We start from the raw sequence: 16,137 nt of genomic DNA, 5'->3' as shown, positions 1-16,137 counted from the left end.
CTAGATACGAGACGTTTGACCAGTCAAGATCATCTTGAATTCCACTAATATACAGTTTGAAAAGGAGATGTCAATAGTTAATACATATACCCATCCATCCGGACAAAACACGTTTCCCATGCAATGATCGTATCGACCCCAAAATACCAAGGACCAGAAAAAAAGTAAGCATATGTCTATATACCTCTAGCCCAAACACAGATAGAGATCTAAGTACCCTTTCTATTTATGGTGACAACAATACCCTTCTCGCAGATCGTTCTCGAGGAATGAATTACTCCTCATCAAGGTTGCCCAGAATGGGCTTCCTTCTCAACGTCTCCTCGTCCTCTCCGTATCCGTACTTCACCCACATGCGCTTCCAGAACGACACAGGGACAGGGCGTTCCTGGCCCAGGATGTATTCCTGGCCGTCGCGGATGCGCTGGGCGCGGGCCTCTTCCTCGGGCGAGACGCTGAAGCGATGCATGCGGGAGGCAAGGCGCGGGTCGATGACGATGTCGTCGAGCCACTCGCGTTCCTTGTCGGGGTTGGCTTCGTCCTTGCGGTGGACGGACTTGTGCCATTCCTTCTCTTCCTCCTCGAGGACGGTCTGTTGTTCGTAGGTGGTGCTGCCAAGGGTATCGTCGGAGATGGGGGAGGCATCCGAGGAGCCGGAGCCGGTGTTGTAAGGGCGGCTGTACGAGGCCAGGACGATGGCGGCGACGTCGCGGCCTACGCTTTCGGCCAGGTGGCGCTGGTTAAGGTAGCGGTAGAGTCTGATGGGGGTGTTGAGGAAACCCAGGATGTGGGGGAAGGCGATGGGGACGGAGCCTGAAAGAGTCTGGGGGATAGTACGGGGGAGGGGTTGCGATGAGTAGTCGGATGTGGAGATGTAGGCTGGTGTCGGTCCGACGGGTTTAGCAGGCTTCTCTTCCTTCTTTTCCTGCTCGGGGGCGTTGGCGTCGCCCTCCTTGGTCTCAGAGGAGGTCTCTGCGGCGGGTGTGCTCGATTCCACAGGAGCGGGTTCCTCCGTGGGCGGAGGCGGAGGCGGAGGATCGAGAGGTCCCAGCCAGCCTTCGTGCAGACCGCGAATGTACTCCTTCCATGTGTGACGTCCGATGACCAGATCACCCTTCGGTCCGGGCTCCTCGATAACGCCCATCTGCGTCCTCGCGGCGAAAACGACGTCCTCGACCGTGGGGTCCTCCACCACTGTAGTCGGTTCGCCTGCCTTGCGTCTCCACTTGCGAATGCGCTCCGCGTAACCAGCACGGATATCGCCTTCCCTCCTGCCTTCGATGATTTGGTAGTCCAGTGCCGCCGCCACGAGGATCGGCTTGACGTATTCTTTGAAGTGGTCGCGAGCTACACGGATACCGTCACCCGGTGGCGCGGACAGGAAAACGTTGATTTTGCGACGGGTTTGCTCGATGGGAAGATGCTCTTTGGAAATGTGAGCGACAAGGTCACCCCATTTTTGTTGCGCGCGGCGCTTCTCTCTCCGGTCGTAAATGACAGCTGCGGCGAACGAGCCGGTGATGGTGAAGAAGATCATCCAATTCCGGGAGGGGAGTTTCATGCGAAGATTCGGCATTCCTTGGAGATTATTAGGTATGAAGATACTGGTTAAGGGCACTGGGGATCTATACCAAGCATTTTGAAGGCTGGGTTGGAGGGCTTGGGAGCGCTGGTGGACGCTGCGGACTGGGCCGGGCCTGAGGCCGCGGCGGAATTGGAGGATTCCGCCATGGTGTAGGGGGATGGAGAAAAAGGGTATAAAAGAGTTTGGGGTATATAATTAAGATACAAAATAATAAAACTTTTGGTACGTAACAGGGAGTAGGTGCCTCTCCCTCATGGCATGTCGTGAAGGGAAATGCATGATTGCCGAAAAAGTTCGGGATGCTCAGCGCAGCTCCGGTCGGGACGAGGGTTTATCCGGAGGCGAGGATGCCGAGTTGAAGGCGGAATCTGGAGGAGCAGCACAAGATGCACCCCAGCTAAACTCAGTGTTGCATACCACGGAAATTTAGTCAAAAAGGTCCAGGTCTCACATGATCCCTTGGAGTTTCAGATTGTAAACTTCGAACCTGTCCAGCTGGATAGACACCTAAAAGGAGACATTAAATTTCTTTATGCTGCGGGCATTAACATTCATCATCTTGCTGGAGCACTAGCATTCCCTTGATGGTACTAGTCTGTCACCGTGAGGAATACACACGCTAGACCTCTAATTCTTTATACTCCTTTTGAAGGCAGTGAAGACCCTGTATATTGAAGATGAAGATGGCACTAGCAGCGAATACATTCATTGTGAGACAGCATTCGTGGCACCAACCGAGTGCCGTATGAGTCTGGAACATTAACATTAAGCATCGGTCCCTTTTTCCAGTTCTCCTCCTCTTCCCCCCGTGCTGATCGGATCATCAATCTTTGAGTAGTGATTGCAGTAGCATCGTGTCTTTTCTTTGGCATCCTATTATCCCCTGTCTCTGACTTCAATTCGGGATCCCGAATCTGAAACACAAAGCTGGTTGCCCGACAGATACTTTGTTACAGAGGGTAGTACTTAGTAGTAGTACGGGACTTGCCGCCACTGGGGCAGAAGAAGAGCCAGCCAGCCTCTGTTGTTGTGCCTGGACCTCTCCACTGCATTTCCCCCCCTCTGCTAAGCCAATCTCAGGGACACAGCGAAGAAAGCCGCTCCTGAAAGTTGCTTGTCGAAAGCCCCCCTTCGCCTCCTGAGGCCACCGCTCCTTCGGGCTCTTGTTTCCCCCTCCCCCTTGGATTATTCTTTCCCATCTCCATCCCCCCCAATTCTTCGTCCACTCGCTCTCAACTCCCCCCCGCTTTCCCTAGCCCTCGTTTGGTAGTCGGGGAGGAAAGTTTTCCATCATGGATCCCAACAACAACAACCGACTCCACCTGAATTTCGGGTACAACGATCGTGGTTTCAATGCGGCGGCGGCCAACAACCGCGCCTATCCCACTACCCCCTCCGCCTTCCCCCAGCCGATCTACCAAAACCAGGGTCCCCAGGATTATATGGACGCCCAGAACGGTGCCTATGCTCAAGGTGGTTATTTCATGGCCAATCCTTACCAAGCTCAGGCTGCCTACGGCCAGCCGCATTATGGCCAGAACCTGCAGTCCCCTCAGCCCGCCTACCAATCCCGCATGGGTTACAGCGCGAACGATGGCACCAACGGCTTGATCCAGCAGTTCTCGAACCAGGACCTGAACTCCCCTCGCTCGGGTTTCTTTGCTCGTTCTGCCTCGCCAGCCCAGCGACCCCGAACTGCCGGCTCCCCCGCCCCCGGGCAGCAACAGCCGGGCCACCTGGCGCCTCCTATGCCTCGTAGCCCTCGCACCCCCGCCGAGAACGAAGAGTTGCAGCGGTATCCCGAACGGTACTCGGAAAATGTCCACAAGCGTGGTAAGGCAGCCAAGGAGCTGGTCAGCGTCTTCTTCAATGAGAACATCGAGCGCGCACGCGATCGCAACATGCGGTGAGTATTCCACAAATGCCACAGCCCCTCCCCTGCTTGGAAACTGGTATCGCTGACTTGGTGCGTTTCCTAGGTCTGCTGAGCTTGACAAGATGATCCGTGAACCGAGTATCCCCAAGGAGAACAAGTGCAAGGACGCAGAGGTGCTTGCTAAGAAAGAATCGAATTTCCTCCGATTCCTTCGTACCAAGGAGACCCCGCAGAACTTCCAGACCATCAAGATTATCGGAAAGGGTGCTTTCGGTGAGGTGAAGTTGGTACAACGGAAGACCGATGGCAAGATTTACGCGCTGAAGTCGTTGATCAAAACGGAGATGTTCAAGAAGGACCAGCTGGCTCACGTTCGCGCGGAGCGTGATATCCTTGCCGATTCCAAGGACAACCCGTGGTTGGTGAAGCTGCATGCTTCTTTCCAGGACACCGCATACTTGTATCTGCTGATGGAATTCTTGCCTGGTGGTGACTTGATGACCATGTTGATCAAGTACGAAATCTTCTCCGAGGACATCACCCGATTTTATATGGCCGAAATTGTCATGGCGATCGAGGCTGTTCACAAGCTCGGCTTCCTTCACCGGTAAGTACTAGGCGCTTTATGCGGCCAGCAGATGCAAAGTTGAAGAATCACGGGAAGCAGGTGCTAATTGTTTTCTTCTGTAGTGACATCAAGCCTGATAACATCCTTCTGGATCGTGGTGGTCACGTCAAGCTGACGGACTTTGGTCTGTCTACCGGAGGAAAGAAGACCCACGACAACTCCTACTACCAGAACCTGCTGAAGAACTCGACGTCAAAGGACAAGAACCGCAACTCCGGTTACTTCAACGATGCGATCAACCTGACCGTCTCCAACCGTGGCCAAATCAACACGTGGAGAAAGTCTCGCCGCGCAATGGCATACTCCACGGTCGGTACTCCGGACTATATCGCCCCCGAGATCTTCAACGGCCAAGGATACACCTACCTGTGCGATTGGTGGTCTGTAGGTGCTATCATGTTCGAGTGCCTTGTGGGTTGGCCCCCGTTCTGCGCGGAAGACACCACCGACACCTACCGCAAGATTGTGAACTGGAGAGAATGCTTGTACTTCCCCGAGGAACTCACTCTTTCGCGCGATTCCGAGGGTCTCATCAGAAGGTAATTTTCATGCGCATCATTCGCTTATGCATCATGCTAATTCTGGATTAGCTTCCTCTGCGACGCAGAGCACCGTATCGGAAGCGATGGCGGCCAATTCGGCGGCGCCACGCAGATCAAGAACCACCCCTTCTTCCGTGGAGTCGTTTGGGAGCAACTGCGCAGCATCCGTGCACCATTCGAACCGAGACTGAGCTCGAACATTGACGTGTCGTACTTCCCGATCGACGAGATTCCTCAGGAGGATACCAGTGCCATCCACCGCGCTCAGGCTCGCGCCATGCCGGACGAGCAGGAGGCGGAGATGAGCCTTCCATTCATCGGATACACGTACAAAGCGTTCAACGCCTTCCAGGGAAATTGAAGATACAGTTGACATCCGAGTGTCCTTGTGAACCCACGATAGACGTCATTGAAGAGTCCGACAGCGGGCGGGCTTGCATTGATGGCTTTTCAGTGGCGCATTTAGGTTCTGGTCTCGGGCATCCCCTTGTGCATCAGTTTCATCCAGCATCTAGCGCATTTGACATTTCGCCTCAGTTGGTCACGACCTAGCATTGTTCATTTCCTATTACCTTATTGATTTTGCATCCGTGTCGCGAGACGACGATTGCTAGCTACCGACTGTATCTAACCGGGGATACATATGAGTGGATATCATATCATGTATTAGAAAAGCCCGCGAATGCAGGACTGTGTTCCGTAGCCATTAGCATTTAGCCAATGCATAAAATTGCGGTAGAAGTTGCGTCTCATGTAGAAGTAGAACCCCATCGTGGATAAATTGTATCATTAGAAGAAGAAGTAAAAGAGGGCATGGTATTGATGCGAAGCCACTCTAATGCATAACACAGCAATAGAATAGAAAGAACGATAGCCATAACATTTTGCCAGCAGTGCAAGCCCATGAAACGCCATATCCGACCTTCAACAGGAAAACAACAACAGCAACAAACATAGAAAACCATTCACTACTCCCTTATTCTTTAAGAGGCGCCAAACCCGGCACACCCGAAAACCTCTCCTCTCTCTCCGTCTTAAACATAATCTGAACCCAAAACTCCTTACTATCCTCATCAAACCACGTCCAATACCGGCCCTCCCGACGATCAATCTCCCTCGCCTGCAACTTAAACCCACAAGTCTGATACGGCTCCGCGGCCACCACCAAATACTGAAAATTCTTATCCGGCGGCTCCTCAACCTTCTGCTCAAACGCCGACATAAACCGCACCTTGGGCGTCACTCCCGGCGTAATCTCCTGATACTGCAACTGGAACAACATGCCCAGCTGTCTCGTCAAGGGGTCCCGAATCTTCGTGATCTTATACCCGGGCCGTCCAATCTTAATCGTCTGCTTCTTAACCTGCACGCCCATCGCCCCGGGAATCGACGACGGATCTTGATTCTTGCCCTCGCGCTGTTCGCGCGCCGCGCGCCGCGCAAGGTTCGTTTGATGTTTCCGCCCCTGCGTGTGTGCTAGGTATGACCCGTCGTTTTGGTGTACCGTTAGACATAGTCGGCATTCGAAGCTGCCCACGTGGTTCTTGAAGAAGTAGGGGTCTTTGTCCAGATCGATGGTTTCGAGGGCGAGTTTGCGCAGGCGCTCGCGTCGGTCGGCGTTCGTGGCGGAGTGCGAGGCGACGCCGCCGCCGCCGAATTTGGAGCCCGCGCGGTTCTGTTGAGAGGATTTTTTGTCAGTGATGGGATTTTTGGGTGTAGAGGGTGGGGGTGAGATGCTTACTTGGTAATCCATCCTGCCGGGTTGTGGTTGTGGAGATGGATAGCAGTGGGATATGGAGGTGATATCGTGGTGTCGAGGAAGTTCTGCTACGCCGATTTGGAGATTAGCTTCTGCCTCAGGCATATGAGAGTTATGTAAGCGCGGGTGTGGGTTGCCATTGGTGGAGCGGGGAAAGTGGGAAATCCGTCACATGCTGGGACGCTCGTTGTATCTATTTGTTCGGAACTGTATGTTTAGGAGGTACGGTTCTCGGTGATATTAGAATGGAGACTGCGTACGTAGGTCAAAGACGGTCGTATGCTGGGGATTTGTGTACCGTGCGCTACGTGGGTACTGTTGAAGGCACCTCTGGGGAGTGGTTAGGAGTCGAATGGGATGACCCGACTCGGGGAAAGCATTCGGGAGAGCATCGCGGGGTGAGATATTTCACTTGTAAGTGTCCTCTTTCGGTTCCTGGGTCTTGCATATGGGATTGAAGCTCGACTACTGGCTAGGATGCATGCTCACATGTTGCAGGCAAAAGCAAACACCCTACAGCGGGGTCATTTGTTCGTCCGTCTCGTCCAGCAGATAAACGTCGAGGATTCATAGAGGCGCTGCGCGAGAAGTATGCGTCTGAGTTCCTCGAGCAAGAGGTTGCTAGGCAAGGACAGGAGGGTGACACCACGGGTGATGCTCTTCACAAGCCCATTGAGATCAGCGGCAAGGTCGTCGAGGAAGTTGGCTTCGACAAGATCCGGAAGCAGCTTGCTAGGCTCCAGGAGCTGAAGATCGTCCTTCTTGATGGATTGCAAGTTGCGGGTGTGCTGGGGCATGATGCATCAGCTGAAGAGATCGAGTCTGCATATGCAGAGATTGAGCAGACCTGTCCGCAGATTACGGAACTCGATCTCAGCCGGAACTTGTTGACGACTTGGAGTGGTATAGCTCGAATTTGTGAGCGGTTGAAGTTCCTTAAGGGGCTGAAGCTGATGTAAGTTTCATTGGACTGCGTTGATTGATTACACTGAGCTAACATGATAACAGAGGAAACCGGCTCGGTCCTCTCGAGGAGGGTTTGAAGTTCGAGGGCATCACGACACTGCACATCGACGAGACCCTTCTATCATGGGAGGAGATATCAGCATTGACCTATCAATTCCCCGTTCTCAACACACTTTCCGCTTCAGCAAACCAACTCTCATTGCTGACAACCCCCCTCTCCAACACCATCACCCGCCTTACCCTAGAAAACAACGACATCACCTCCCTATCCTCCATCAAATCACTCGCCTCGCTCTCAAGACTAGAGCACCTCTCCCTCCGCGGAAACAACATCTCCACTATCCACGACGCCAACAACACCTCAGACACAGCCCTCCAATTCCCCCAAAGCCTCCACTCCCTCGACCTATCCCGCAACAAGATCACCACATGGGACTTCATCAACCACCTCCCCTTACTATTCCCAGGCCTAGACACCCTCCGCATATCCGGAAATCCACTATACGACCAGCCCGTTGGCCCATCGCACATCACAGGCGTGCCCGAGAAACCCATGACAGTCGACGAAGCGTATATGCTAACCCTATCCCGCATCGGCTCTCTACAAATGCTCAACTACGGCAAAATCACCCCCAAGGACCGCAATAACGGAGAACTATATTACCTCTCCCTTATCGGAAAAGAGCTATCCGCTACCCCAGAGACAGCGGAAGCAAGCATCCTTGCTAAGCATCCCAGATACAAAGAGCTGTGCGAGCTGTACGGTCAACCTGATATTAGAAGAGCCGAGTCAGGGGCTGGTAGTGCTGCTGTGAACCCGCGGTCTGTTGCTGCAAGGCTGGTAAAGTTGGTGTTTCGTCTATCTCAGACCGAGGGTGTCGGGTCAGAGGGAGTTACTACTAAGGTTAAAGAAGTCCCTCGGTCGTTCGATACATATCAACTCAAGGCTATTGTTTCTCGGCTTTTTGGGCTACGGCCTTATAGGTTTAGATTGGTTTGGGAGACCGATGAGTTGGATCCGGTGAGTAAGGAGAAGATGGAGGATGATGAGGGCTGGGATAGTGAAGATGATGGGGAGGGAGGTCTTGATGGTGCTAAAGAGCAGGAAGTGAAGGCGGCTGAAGAGCCGGGGTTTGTGAAACGCGAGGTAGAGCTCGTGGATACTACGAAGGATATTGGGTTCTGGTTTCAGTCGGATATGACGGAGGCGAGGATTAGGGTTGAAGTTGTGGCTTAATTGCTTTCAAATATTATTGGTGGAATAAAATACCCCTTGTGATAAGAAAATTAATGACCAATCGTTGTGCAGATGATGCAACAAGCAATATTTGACTCGTAATCTTCACGCGCCGCCTCAATTCTCACTTCCAGCTCTACCATGAAAGCGCAGCCGCACACCACTCACATCTAAGCTTCTGGAAAAAGACTAACTATAAAGCAACAAAAAGCCTCCCAAGTCTATGCCGTAATCCAGCACCAGTAAAAATACTTACCAAGTATATCGCACTCTACTCAAGAGAGATGACCACCCTTGCAGACTTACCATGCAAACAACGGGCCTTTGTTCCTGATCTGCTCACCCTTCCAGGTAAAAATACCGATACAAAAGGGATAAAACACCACAGGAAGTGCCGCGAACACGATGTAGGGGACCTTCGGTCCGGCAGGAGCTTCGATCCATTGGGGGAGATAGAACGGGGGATGGAAAGTCTGCACGGCAAAGAAGAACTGAAAAACGATAGTTACCTCTGCTGCATCTTCCGGGTAGCACTCCGTCATGTAAGTCAAGAGAACGGTAACCATGATTTCCTGCCCGAACGTGAATAAACCTATTCCCGTCAGAGCCGAAGCCCAGCTGTCCCCGAACTCGAGTTCGAGTCCGTACAGAAGTAAACCAGCCTAGATATACAGTATTAGGGTTATGGCTCGTAAATTACCAGTTTATTATCATCATGTGCTTACCGAGACAGTGACCAGACCTGTCCACACGAGATGAAGTAGCCGTTCCGGCTTCCAAACCTGGCCTCGCCGCATTGTGTATTTTGTGAGCAAGTCGCAGAGTGGCCCTCCGAATAGTTCGCCAATTCCGGCCCCGATTACGCCGGAAAAGTAACAGAAGCCTACCTGGGCCAGATTGAATTTCCAGTGAGTATCTAAGCCGAAGTTGAGGGCGAAGCCCGCTGTGTTGCCGACCTCGGTCATGTTTGCAACCCCGAACCAGAAGGATGGAAGAACAACGGCAGGATACGCGAACATTTTGTAAGGCTTGCGGAAGGTTTGAGCCCAAGTTTCGTTTTCGGGGACTTTTGGGGTACGAAATTTGAGGAAGGAGAGGAAAGCGTTTCGCTTCGAGTCTGGGGGCTGGGATGCAGCTGCTGCATTCACATCTCGTTTGTAGATAGTTTCGGGGACTGAATCAGGGGGAATTGAATAAGCAAAAGGAAAAATGGTGTCATAGCAGAGTATTGTGATTTATTACCGAGAAAGATTTGGGCGATGAACTGTGTGGCGTAGAGGATGGCTGCGATGTACATCGACCACCGCCACCCGAGGCTCTTATTGTATGCGATGGAGCCACCGGCCACTCCACCCACATACGGACTAATGACAAGCAGAATGCTGTTTATACCCATTCGTGAACCCTTCTCGTGTAGAAAAAACATGTCGGATATAGCAGCGGGTCCAATGGACAAGCCGACGCTGCCGCCCAGATTCATGACCATTCGACAAGCTAGAGCTTGTGCGTACGTTTCAGAACGAGCCACTCCAATTGCACTGAGCAATGCAATCAGATTTCCTATGAGAAGTACAGGCCGTCGACCAATCCGATGGCTTAGCGGGATCCAGAAGAAGGACGTTATTGCGTTCAATATGGAGGGTACAGAGCCGATGTAGGTCGCGGTAGTTTTGCTTACTCCAAACTCCCTGGATAGCTCAAGAGCATCGGGAGCCTGAAAGAGCGGTTAGATGGAAATGATTCAAGAAGGTATCTGGGTGTGTTAGTGAACCTACAATGAGAGTGGCTGAAAACTTGACCAGGAATGACTCAAACGCGAGAACCACGAGAGCCGCGTGCTTGGTGAATGTGCTCCAATTCTGTAGGTAATCGCTCTACCGTCAGGACGATCTGAATCAATAACTTCGCAGTAAGGAGACGTACCAAGGGATCTTCCGGATCGTCACTCGGTTGCGGCACGAGGATGATGCCTTGCGCTGTCATCTTGGTCCTGGTATTGACCTCCCCTTCGTCGGATGGCGCAAGGTTCTTTGGCAGGATCTCCATTATTTGAACGATTTTTCTGTACACCAAGATTCGGTCAAAAAAATGTGCCTGACAAGTGGTCTGAGTGGTGGGTTTGTGGTGAGTATAGCGGGAGTCCTCTCTGTCACATCACAAACCCTAGCGCGGAGAGTATCACGACCCTCAGGGGGTGAACCCAGCACAATTTTCGTGTTCTTGGCCTTCATTTGCTGTCGGAGCCAGGATTCGCAGGCTGCTGCCATTGTGTGTGTGGGAAGGACTGGTTGGGCTTATCTGTCGCCGGCGCTATCTGGGCCGGTCTTGCACGCTAAGGCCATGGTTGCATACGGCCTGCACTGAGTGGTCTAATCATCCATATACCCTTGTCGAAATGAGGGGGTGAACGCCCGCCTCCGAGCCATTATAAGGAGGCCATCGGAGCACCGGTCAAGTGCTGTTCTTTCCCTTTCTCTCATAATTCCCCCGAGTTCCGGCTCTCCCGGCTGTTCTCACTGCTTCCAACCACCATGGCTACAGCCACGGAAAAGGCAGCAATGCGAAAAGCAGCTCGTCGAGTGCCGCCCGAGCTGCGACAGCGCACGGCACGCAGCTGCGATCGTTGTAAGGCAAGGAAACACAAGTGCCTGCAGATCCCCGGGCAAGCTCGCTGTCAGCACTGCGAACATTTTAATTATACCTGCAAGACCACCAAACCTAGAAAGAAAAGACTCTATGGCAGCGCAGACAATGTGCGCGCTCGAATTGCCTATCTGGAGGGCATAGTAAAGCAATACGTCAATGCTGAAGGAGACCTTTCATCTCTCGAAGTACTGCAGGAGCTTGGAGCGTCGTTGAACATTACCGTTGGCAACATCCAGGATGTCAAGCTTGATTGTCCGGAGATCGATCCATACGAGCCGGAACAGTCACAAGAGCTGCAAGACTCTCAAGACTCTCAAGAGCTCGAAGAGTCCGAAGAGCCCGAAGATCCCGAAGAGTCCCAAGAGCTGCAGGACTCGCAAGAGCCGCAGGAGGACGCCAGGGCGACATCCACTGAGCAGAACGAGGAGCTTGTTCAAGACCAGCAAGGCCAAGATCAGTATATTGGCCCTGCAAGCTCCTATTTCTTCCAAATGAAGCTCAGGAGTCTCCTGGGGCGTCAACGGCAGCACCCAAGGTGTCAGATGTATCTCTTCGGTCCCAACCCTACCGAGGAGACTCTGAAACCATTCGCTAGTGATGTCCTCACAGATTTCGATGTCCGAGCGATTGCGATACCTTCGCAACTTGGTGTGGATGCCGCTTGTCTACCGTACTCGGTTCCTTTGCTTGATCATTTCGTCATCGAGGGACTGATCCGAGCTTATTTCGACTATGTCAACGTCGACTTCCCTGTTCTTCATGAAGCTTCGTTCTTGGAGACCTTCAATAGATGGCGAGCTTCACCAAGTTCGGTCGACCGACCGTGGGTCTGTGGTCTGTTATGCGTATTGCTCCTGAGCCGACGCATTATGCCGCTGGGGACGACTGAGACTCAGCAGCAAAAATGGTGGACTTATGTCGAGTCACTCTTGCCGAGCATGATCTTCACGAACAATATTCATTCAATCCAGGCACTGATGCTGGCTGCCTTGCATCTTCACAACACAAATCATCGTGACGCATGCTGGACTCTGACTGGAGTAGCAGCCCGGATCGCAGTTGCCATTGGACTTCATCGCGATGAAGTAGTGTGTGAAGGCCCGCAACTGAATAGAGAGCTTAGGAGGTCACTTTGGTGGACTCTCTATAGCTTCGAGCAGATTCAGGTCTCCTCTCATGATCGGCCCAGTGCCATAGAAAGTACATTAGGCTCCACTTCGCCGAATGAGAGAATACTCAACATCAATTCCACCAATTGGCCTGCAGATTATGCGCCCTGGTCGACAAAGCTTGTGTCCATCCTAGGCCTCGTATGCCGCGCACTGCCAAATCTCACTAGCGAGAGCGGCTTTTCCTCCGTCGCTGAATTACTTGGGGAATTGACTCTGTGGCATACCTCGCTACCACAGCATCTGTCCCTCCAGGAATTCGACATGTTGCCTGATGGACACAAGAGACCGGTTCTCTTGCTGCATATCCAATATCACTATACGGTCTCTTTGCTCACTCGCCACTCATTGTTGCGACACCTTGCTTCCACGATTCAAGGGCAGACCAGTGACATGAATGAAAAAGAACTCGAGACAATCGCGAGGGTGTGTTGCGAATCTGGTCGGAGAAGTTGCGAATTGTTGTTGCATCTTGATATGATCGGAAAGTTCAATGCTGTGACCTGGTGGGACATTTATTACGTGTATTCCTCGGCATTAGTTATGACGCTGAGTATCTTGTCTGATTGTACGCGACAGCAGAGTGAGGGGTATACCAATCATGAATCGCTCGCCCTGCTCCACAACTGTGCGCTCATTCTCAACCGTCACTCGGGTAATCCGATGGTGCCCGATACCATGCGTCGCTGGATTGGAGCTATCTATGACATCGACACGTTGGTCCATGAAAGAGTAAGCCCGACGCAACAGGAACCTTTCAATCAACAGGCACCTTTCAATCAACAGGTACCTTGCAACCAGCAGGTACATTTCAACCAGCAGGTACACTTCAACCAGCAAGCACCTTTCAACCAGCAGAGTCATGGCATTACCCATTCAGGTATCGCTAATACTCTCGTCGAGCTTGGTTCTCAAAGAGATATGTATGGCTCCTTTGCCAGGAATGAGGAGTTCTACCCCAACACAGAGCACAACGCCTTGCAGATGAACCCAGAAATGGGTATGGTCATGAACGGCAACAATGTTCCTGGGATGCCCATGCCGGTTTGGGGTGGTGAAAATGAATATTTCTCTTGGGACTCAATCGGGTGCATGTTGCTTGGAGTGGAGGCACTCGACAGCTCGTTCGGGCTGTGATGTGCCTCTGATATCATATATCAATAAAAACCCAGGGGATGTTTGCTTAGGTGGTGTTGTAAAAGTGACAGAAAAGGAGAGAAGGGGAAAGAAGAAAAAAAGAAGAAAAAGGAAAAAAGAAAGAAAAAGGAAAAAAAAAAAAAAGAAAAAAAAAAAGAAAAGAAAAGAAAATTGCAAATTGCTGGAAAGTGCTCGTATTTTGTTGCGTTGAGGTTGCATCTCAAGGTCCAAAGGACTGGCTAGCCTAGATGTGCAATCGCATTGTTGGCGCCTGTTTCAGTTGGGGGTGAGCCGTGTATAAGTAGCTCATCGGTGTACCAGCATGCTTGGACGATTAGTTGCACTCGATGCTACTTAATACCGAAGGAGCACCAGTTTCTGAAGGTTTTCTGCGTGACTCGTTATGTGGCTTGCTGAGGACATTCCTTGAAGTGTTGACTGGCACCAGCTGCTTCATGATGCTAAAAGATAAACCGGTTACTCGGCATATGTTCACGGCTCACCAGAATGCCCCACTATCTATATCGCAATGTTTTCGAGTTAGTCAAGGTATGTGAAATTTCATTGACAGAGGGAAAAGGAGGATCGTAAAAGAAGAAGAGAGATGGAATAATCAAGGTGTGAGAGGAAAACGGGAAATCACAGTTCATGTTATTTAGTTTTCAAGTCAACACCAGAATGCCAGATTATCGATTGCGTTGACCAAACTTTTCTGCGTTTCTGTCGTCCACCAACTTCATGGCCACCGCTTCGAGCACAGCTTAAGAAAGATAGAGAAATTCATGATGCTCACTATACTGCTGCCTCATATCGCTGGCATGGTATAACAGTAGTATCCGGGTTATTCTTCATGGTGACAATGGCTTTGTGGGCACACTACCACTTTTGTGAGGGCCTTGGCGCGTTCCGGGTAAGGGTGGTGGCATCACGGCTGGTTTTGTCAGTCCCTTCCACCATCGCACCAACATTCGCGTTTGCCATCACAACTTCTCTCAAACTTTGGAGGGAGTAAATGGGGCCTGTGTTCGATTTATTGAAATATAGTTCGTTTTCCGGGTTCATGTAGGCCGTTACGAGAATGTTTCCCCATTGTAAACTATTCGCCTGCATGTAACCCGCGGTGGTCTTATAATATCTAGCAGTTCTTTTTCTTCATGCCACAGTGGAATTTATTTTTTCTGATTTCTCTGTTTAGTCCTTCTCCTTGTTAATTCGATCTGAATACTGTGCCTCCCCAATTTAAAAGCAAAGCATGCTCCAAAGCGTCGAGGCGGATGAAAATCTGCAACGACAAATGCCTCCTCAAGTGTGGAGTCAAACAGGAATAGATCAACAAGAAGGGGGAGTATCAGAGGAGCACTTAACGAGACTAACACAATTCTGGCGCACATCTCCGTACGGGCCTTATGCCTAAATCAGGCATCTTTGATCTGCGGGTTAATGTTAATGGCGGTAATGGCTGGGGCGTATCGCCGAGAACGAATAATCACCGGTATCGCAGTTGTCTCGATCGTCAAAAGCGGAACAACATGCTCCTTGTTATACTAAACAGTGAGGGTGACCAACATGTCTGACAACGGGAAATCCAAATCAAAGATTATTTGTTCCTCGGCATATCTGCTCTGATGGATCGGCGCGACAGGTACTGAATAATTCAATCGGCGGAATTTGGTAATACTCTGTAGTCATTTTGGACAACTTTTGAGGGCTCCAATCAATAATCTTGGCCCATCAGAAGTCGTGCATATGCTAGTCCTGTAACAGGCACCTGGATTGGATGACATACTATTTGCCGAGACTGCGACTCGACGTTTGTGGGAATAGCTAGACAGGTTGCAACTGGAAATATGGCAATGCATATTTCGGTGACATGGTCAGATCCTTCCTGGAGTACATAGGAAGTCGAATGTATAAAGGACTATATCGAAAACTTAGCGGAAGCGATCAGTTTGTACTCTGTAGGGACCCCTTTCACAAACTCAGATGAAAAGCCTCTCATCATCACCCGATATTATTGGCCGCGGGTGTTTCTGCAGACTCTACGGAGTACAGCCAAGTATTAGGCCAGCACCAGGGAGTGGGGACGGTCACGACGCTAGTAATACTGTAATTGAGTGTGCAGAATTGTAATAGGGACCCACAGGCATGAATGGGTGAAAGCTGCCTTCAAAGGACCTCAACCATCAATGGTGTCAAGTGGATCTTTCTGGGGTCCACTGAGTGTCGTAGGATGAGAACGCCCAATGCGCTCCCTCCCCGCTTTTTTTGATAAGCCAGGAGGGATACAAGAACGTCTCAGCGGGTTTAAACCAGGGTCGATCACGATTTTATGTGACTGTGACAGTAGCTACTCTAATTGAACTGATAATCCATGGTAGAACTGGCATGATGATGATGGCTCTGCAATAGTCCTAACTGCGATATGAGATCGGCGCTAGTTCGTTGAGAGGCTGTAAATTGATTGCCAATGGAAATATATACTAATTTGAGTGTCAGCCAGGACATACATAAGTGCTCAGTGCCTTCAAAAGCAATGAACTAGATATACACCATATTCAAGAGGGATTCTGTAACGAGCTACTTTGTAGTCCA

General features: G+C 51.1%; 6 protein-coding genes across 6 annotated transcripts; 3 read left to right on the top strand and 3 right to left on the bottom strand.

Moving 5' to 3' along the window:
* Window positions 1-17: 17 nt before the first annotated feature.
* On the bottom strand, window positions 18-1,849 carry BO88DRAFT_354117 (Tim22-complex subunit TIM54). Its single transcript, XM_025703662.1, has 2 exons — window positions 1,632-1,849; window positions 18-1,578 (listed from the first exon to the last, which is right to left on the bottom strand). The coding sequence occupies exons 1-2, from the start codon at window positions 1,729-1,731 to the stop codon at window positions 275-277; spliced, it is 1,404 nt and encodes a 467-aa protein (XP_025567926.1). The 5' UTR covers window positions 1,732-1,849; the 3' UTR covers window positions 18-274.
* Window positions 1,850-2,660: 811 nt separating this feature from the next.
* Window positions 2,661-5,367, top strand: BO88DRAFT_399821 (serine/threonine protein kinase CBK1). Its single transcript, XM_025705409.1, has 4 exons — window positions 2,661-3,491; window positions 3,565-4,068; window positions 4,152-4,628; window positions 4,680-5,367. Exons 1-4 carry the CDS (start codon window positions 2,878-2,880, stop codon window positions 4,990-4,992), a joined length of 1,908 nt encoding a protein of 635 aa, XP_025567925.1. The 5' UTR covers window positions 2,661-2,877; the 3' UTR covers window positions 4,993-5,367.
* A 137-nt stretch (window positions 5,368-5,504) lies between these two features.
* On the bottom strand, window positions 5,505-6,436 carry BO88DRAFT_399820 (spliceosome assembly protein PRP11). Its single transcript, XM_025705408.1, has 2 exons — window positions 6,373-6,436; window positions 5,505-6,306 (listed from the first exon to the last, which is right to left on the bottom strand). The coding sequence occupies exons 1-2, from the start codon at window positions 6,382-6,384 to the stop codon at window positions 5,608-5,610; spliced, it is 711 nt and encodes a 236-aa protein (XP_025567924.1). The 5' UTR covers window positions 6,385-6,436; the 3' UTR covers window positions 5,505-5,607.
* A 168-nt stretch (window positions 6,437-6,604) lies between these two features.
* BO88DRAFT_399819 (putative tubulin-specific chaperone) lies at window positions 6,605-8,628 on the top strand. Its single transcript, XM_025705407.1, has 3 exons — window positions 6,605-6,804; window positions 6,889-7,345; window positions 7,399-8,628. Exons 1-3 carry the CDS (start codon window positions 6,636-6,638, stop codon window positions 8,591-8,593), a joined length of 1,821 nt encoding a protein of 606 aa, XP_025567923.1. The 5' UTR covers window positions 6,605-6,635; the 3' UTR covers window positions 8,594-8,628.
* Window positions 8,629-10,994, bottom strand: BO88DRAFT_439681 (MFS general substrate transporter). Its single transcript, XM_025709726.1, has 5 exons — window positions 10,517-10,994; window positions 10,369-10,452; window positions 9,836-10,307; window positions 9,319-9,767; window positions 8,629-9,255 (listed from the first exon to the last, which is right to left on the bottom strand). Exons 1-5 carry the CDS (start codon window positions 10,637-10,639, stop codon window positions 8,896-8,898), a joined length of 1,488 nt encoding a protein of 495 aa, XP_025567922.1. The 5' UTR covers window positions 10,640-10,994; the 3' UTR covers window positions 8,629-8,895.
* Window positions 10,995-11,090: 96 nt separating this feature from the next.
* BO88DRAFT_399815 (uncharacterized protein) lies at window positions 11,091-13,635 on the top strand. The gene has a single exon (XM_025705406.1). The coding sequence runs from the start codon at window positions 11,125-11,127 to the stop codon at window positions 13,543-13,545; it is 2,421 nt and encodes an 806-aa protein (XP_025567921.1). The 5' UTR covers window positions 11,091-11,124; the 3' UTR covers window positions 13,546-13,635.
* The last annotated feature ends 2,502 nt before the right edge of the window (window positions 13,636-16,137 follow it).

Source organism: Aspergillus vadensis (genome assembly GCF_003184925.1).
Source record: "Aspergillus vadensis CBS 113365 unplaced genomic scaffold BO88scaffold_1, whole genome shotgun sequence".
Taxonomy (NCBI): domain Eukaryota; kingdom Fungi; phylum Ascomycota; class Eurotiomycetes; order Eurotiales; family Aspergillaceae; genus Aspergillus; species Aspergillus vadensis.
The sequence above is the reverse complement of the archived record's forward strand: the minus strand, read 5'-3'. Positions and strand labels throughout refer to the sequence as shown.

Excerpts from the sequence above, each read along its gene's own strand:
- BO88DRAFT_354117 (XM_025703662.1), bottom strand. The coding sequence starts at position 1,731 with ATGGCGGAATCCTCCAATTCCGCCGCGGCCTCAGGCCCGGCCCAGTCC. Across the intron at positions 1,579-1,631 it reads CCCAGCCTTCAAAATGCTTG|GAATGCCGAATCTTCGCATG; the intron begins GTATAGATCCCC and ends ATAATCTCCAAG.
- BO88DRAFT_399821 (XM_025705409.1), top strand. The coding sequence starts at position 2,878 with ATGGATCCCAACAACAACAACCGACTCCACCTGAATTTCGGGTACAAC. Across the intron at positions 3,492-3,564 it reads GCACGCGATCGCAACATGCG|GTCTGCTGAGCTTGACAAGA; the intron begins GTGAGTATTCCA and ends TGCGTTTCCTAG. Across the intron at positions 4,069-4,151 it reads AAGCTCGGCTTCCTTCACCG|TGACATCAAGCCTGATAACA; the intron begins GTAAGTACTAGG and ends TTTCTTCTGTAG.
- BO88DRAFT_399819 (XM_025705407.1), top strand. The coding sequence starts at position 6,636 with ATGGAGACTGCGTACGTAGGTCAAAGACGGTCGTATGCTGGGGATTTG. Across the intron at positions 6,805-6,888 it reads CGGGGTGAGATATTTCACTT|GCAAAAGCAAACACCCTACA; the intron begins GTAAGTGTCCTC and ends CACATGTTGCAG. Across the intron at positions 7,346-7,398 it reads CTTAAGGGGCTGAAGCTGAT|AGGAAACCGGCTCGGTCCTC; the intron begins GTAAGTTTCATT and ends ACATGATAACAG.
- BO88DRAFT_439681 (XM_025709726.1), bottom strand. The coding sequence starts at position 10,639 with ATGGAGATCCTGCCAAAGAACCTTGCGCCATCCGACGAAGGGGAGGTC. Across the intron at positions 10,453-10,516 it reads ACGATCCGGAAGATCCCTTG|AATTGGAGCACATTCACCAA; the intron begins GTACGTCTCCTT and ends GATTACCTACAG. Across the intron at positions 9,768-9,835 it reads CATCGCCCAAATCTTTCTCG|TCCCCGAAACTATCTACAAA; the intron begins GTAATAAATCAC and ends CCCCTGATTCAG.
- BO88DRAFT_399815 (XM_025705406.1), top strand. The coding sequence starts at position 11,125 with ATGGCTACAGCCACGGAAAAGGCAGCAATGCGAAAAGCAGCTCGTCGA.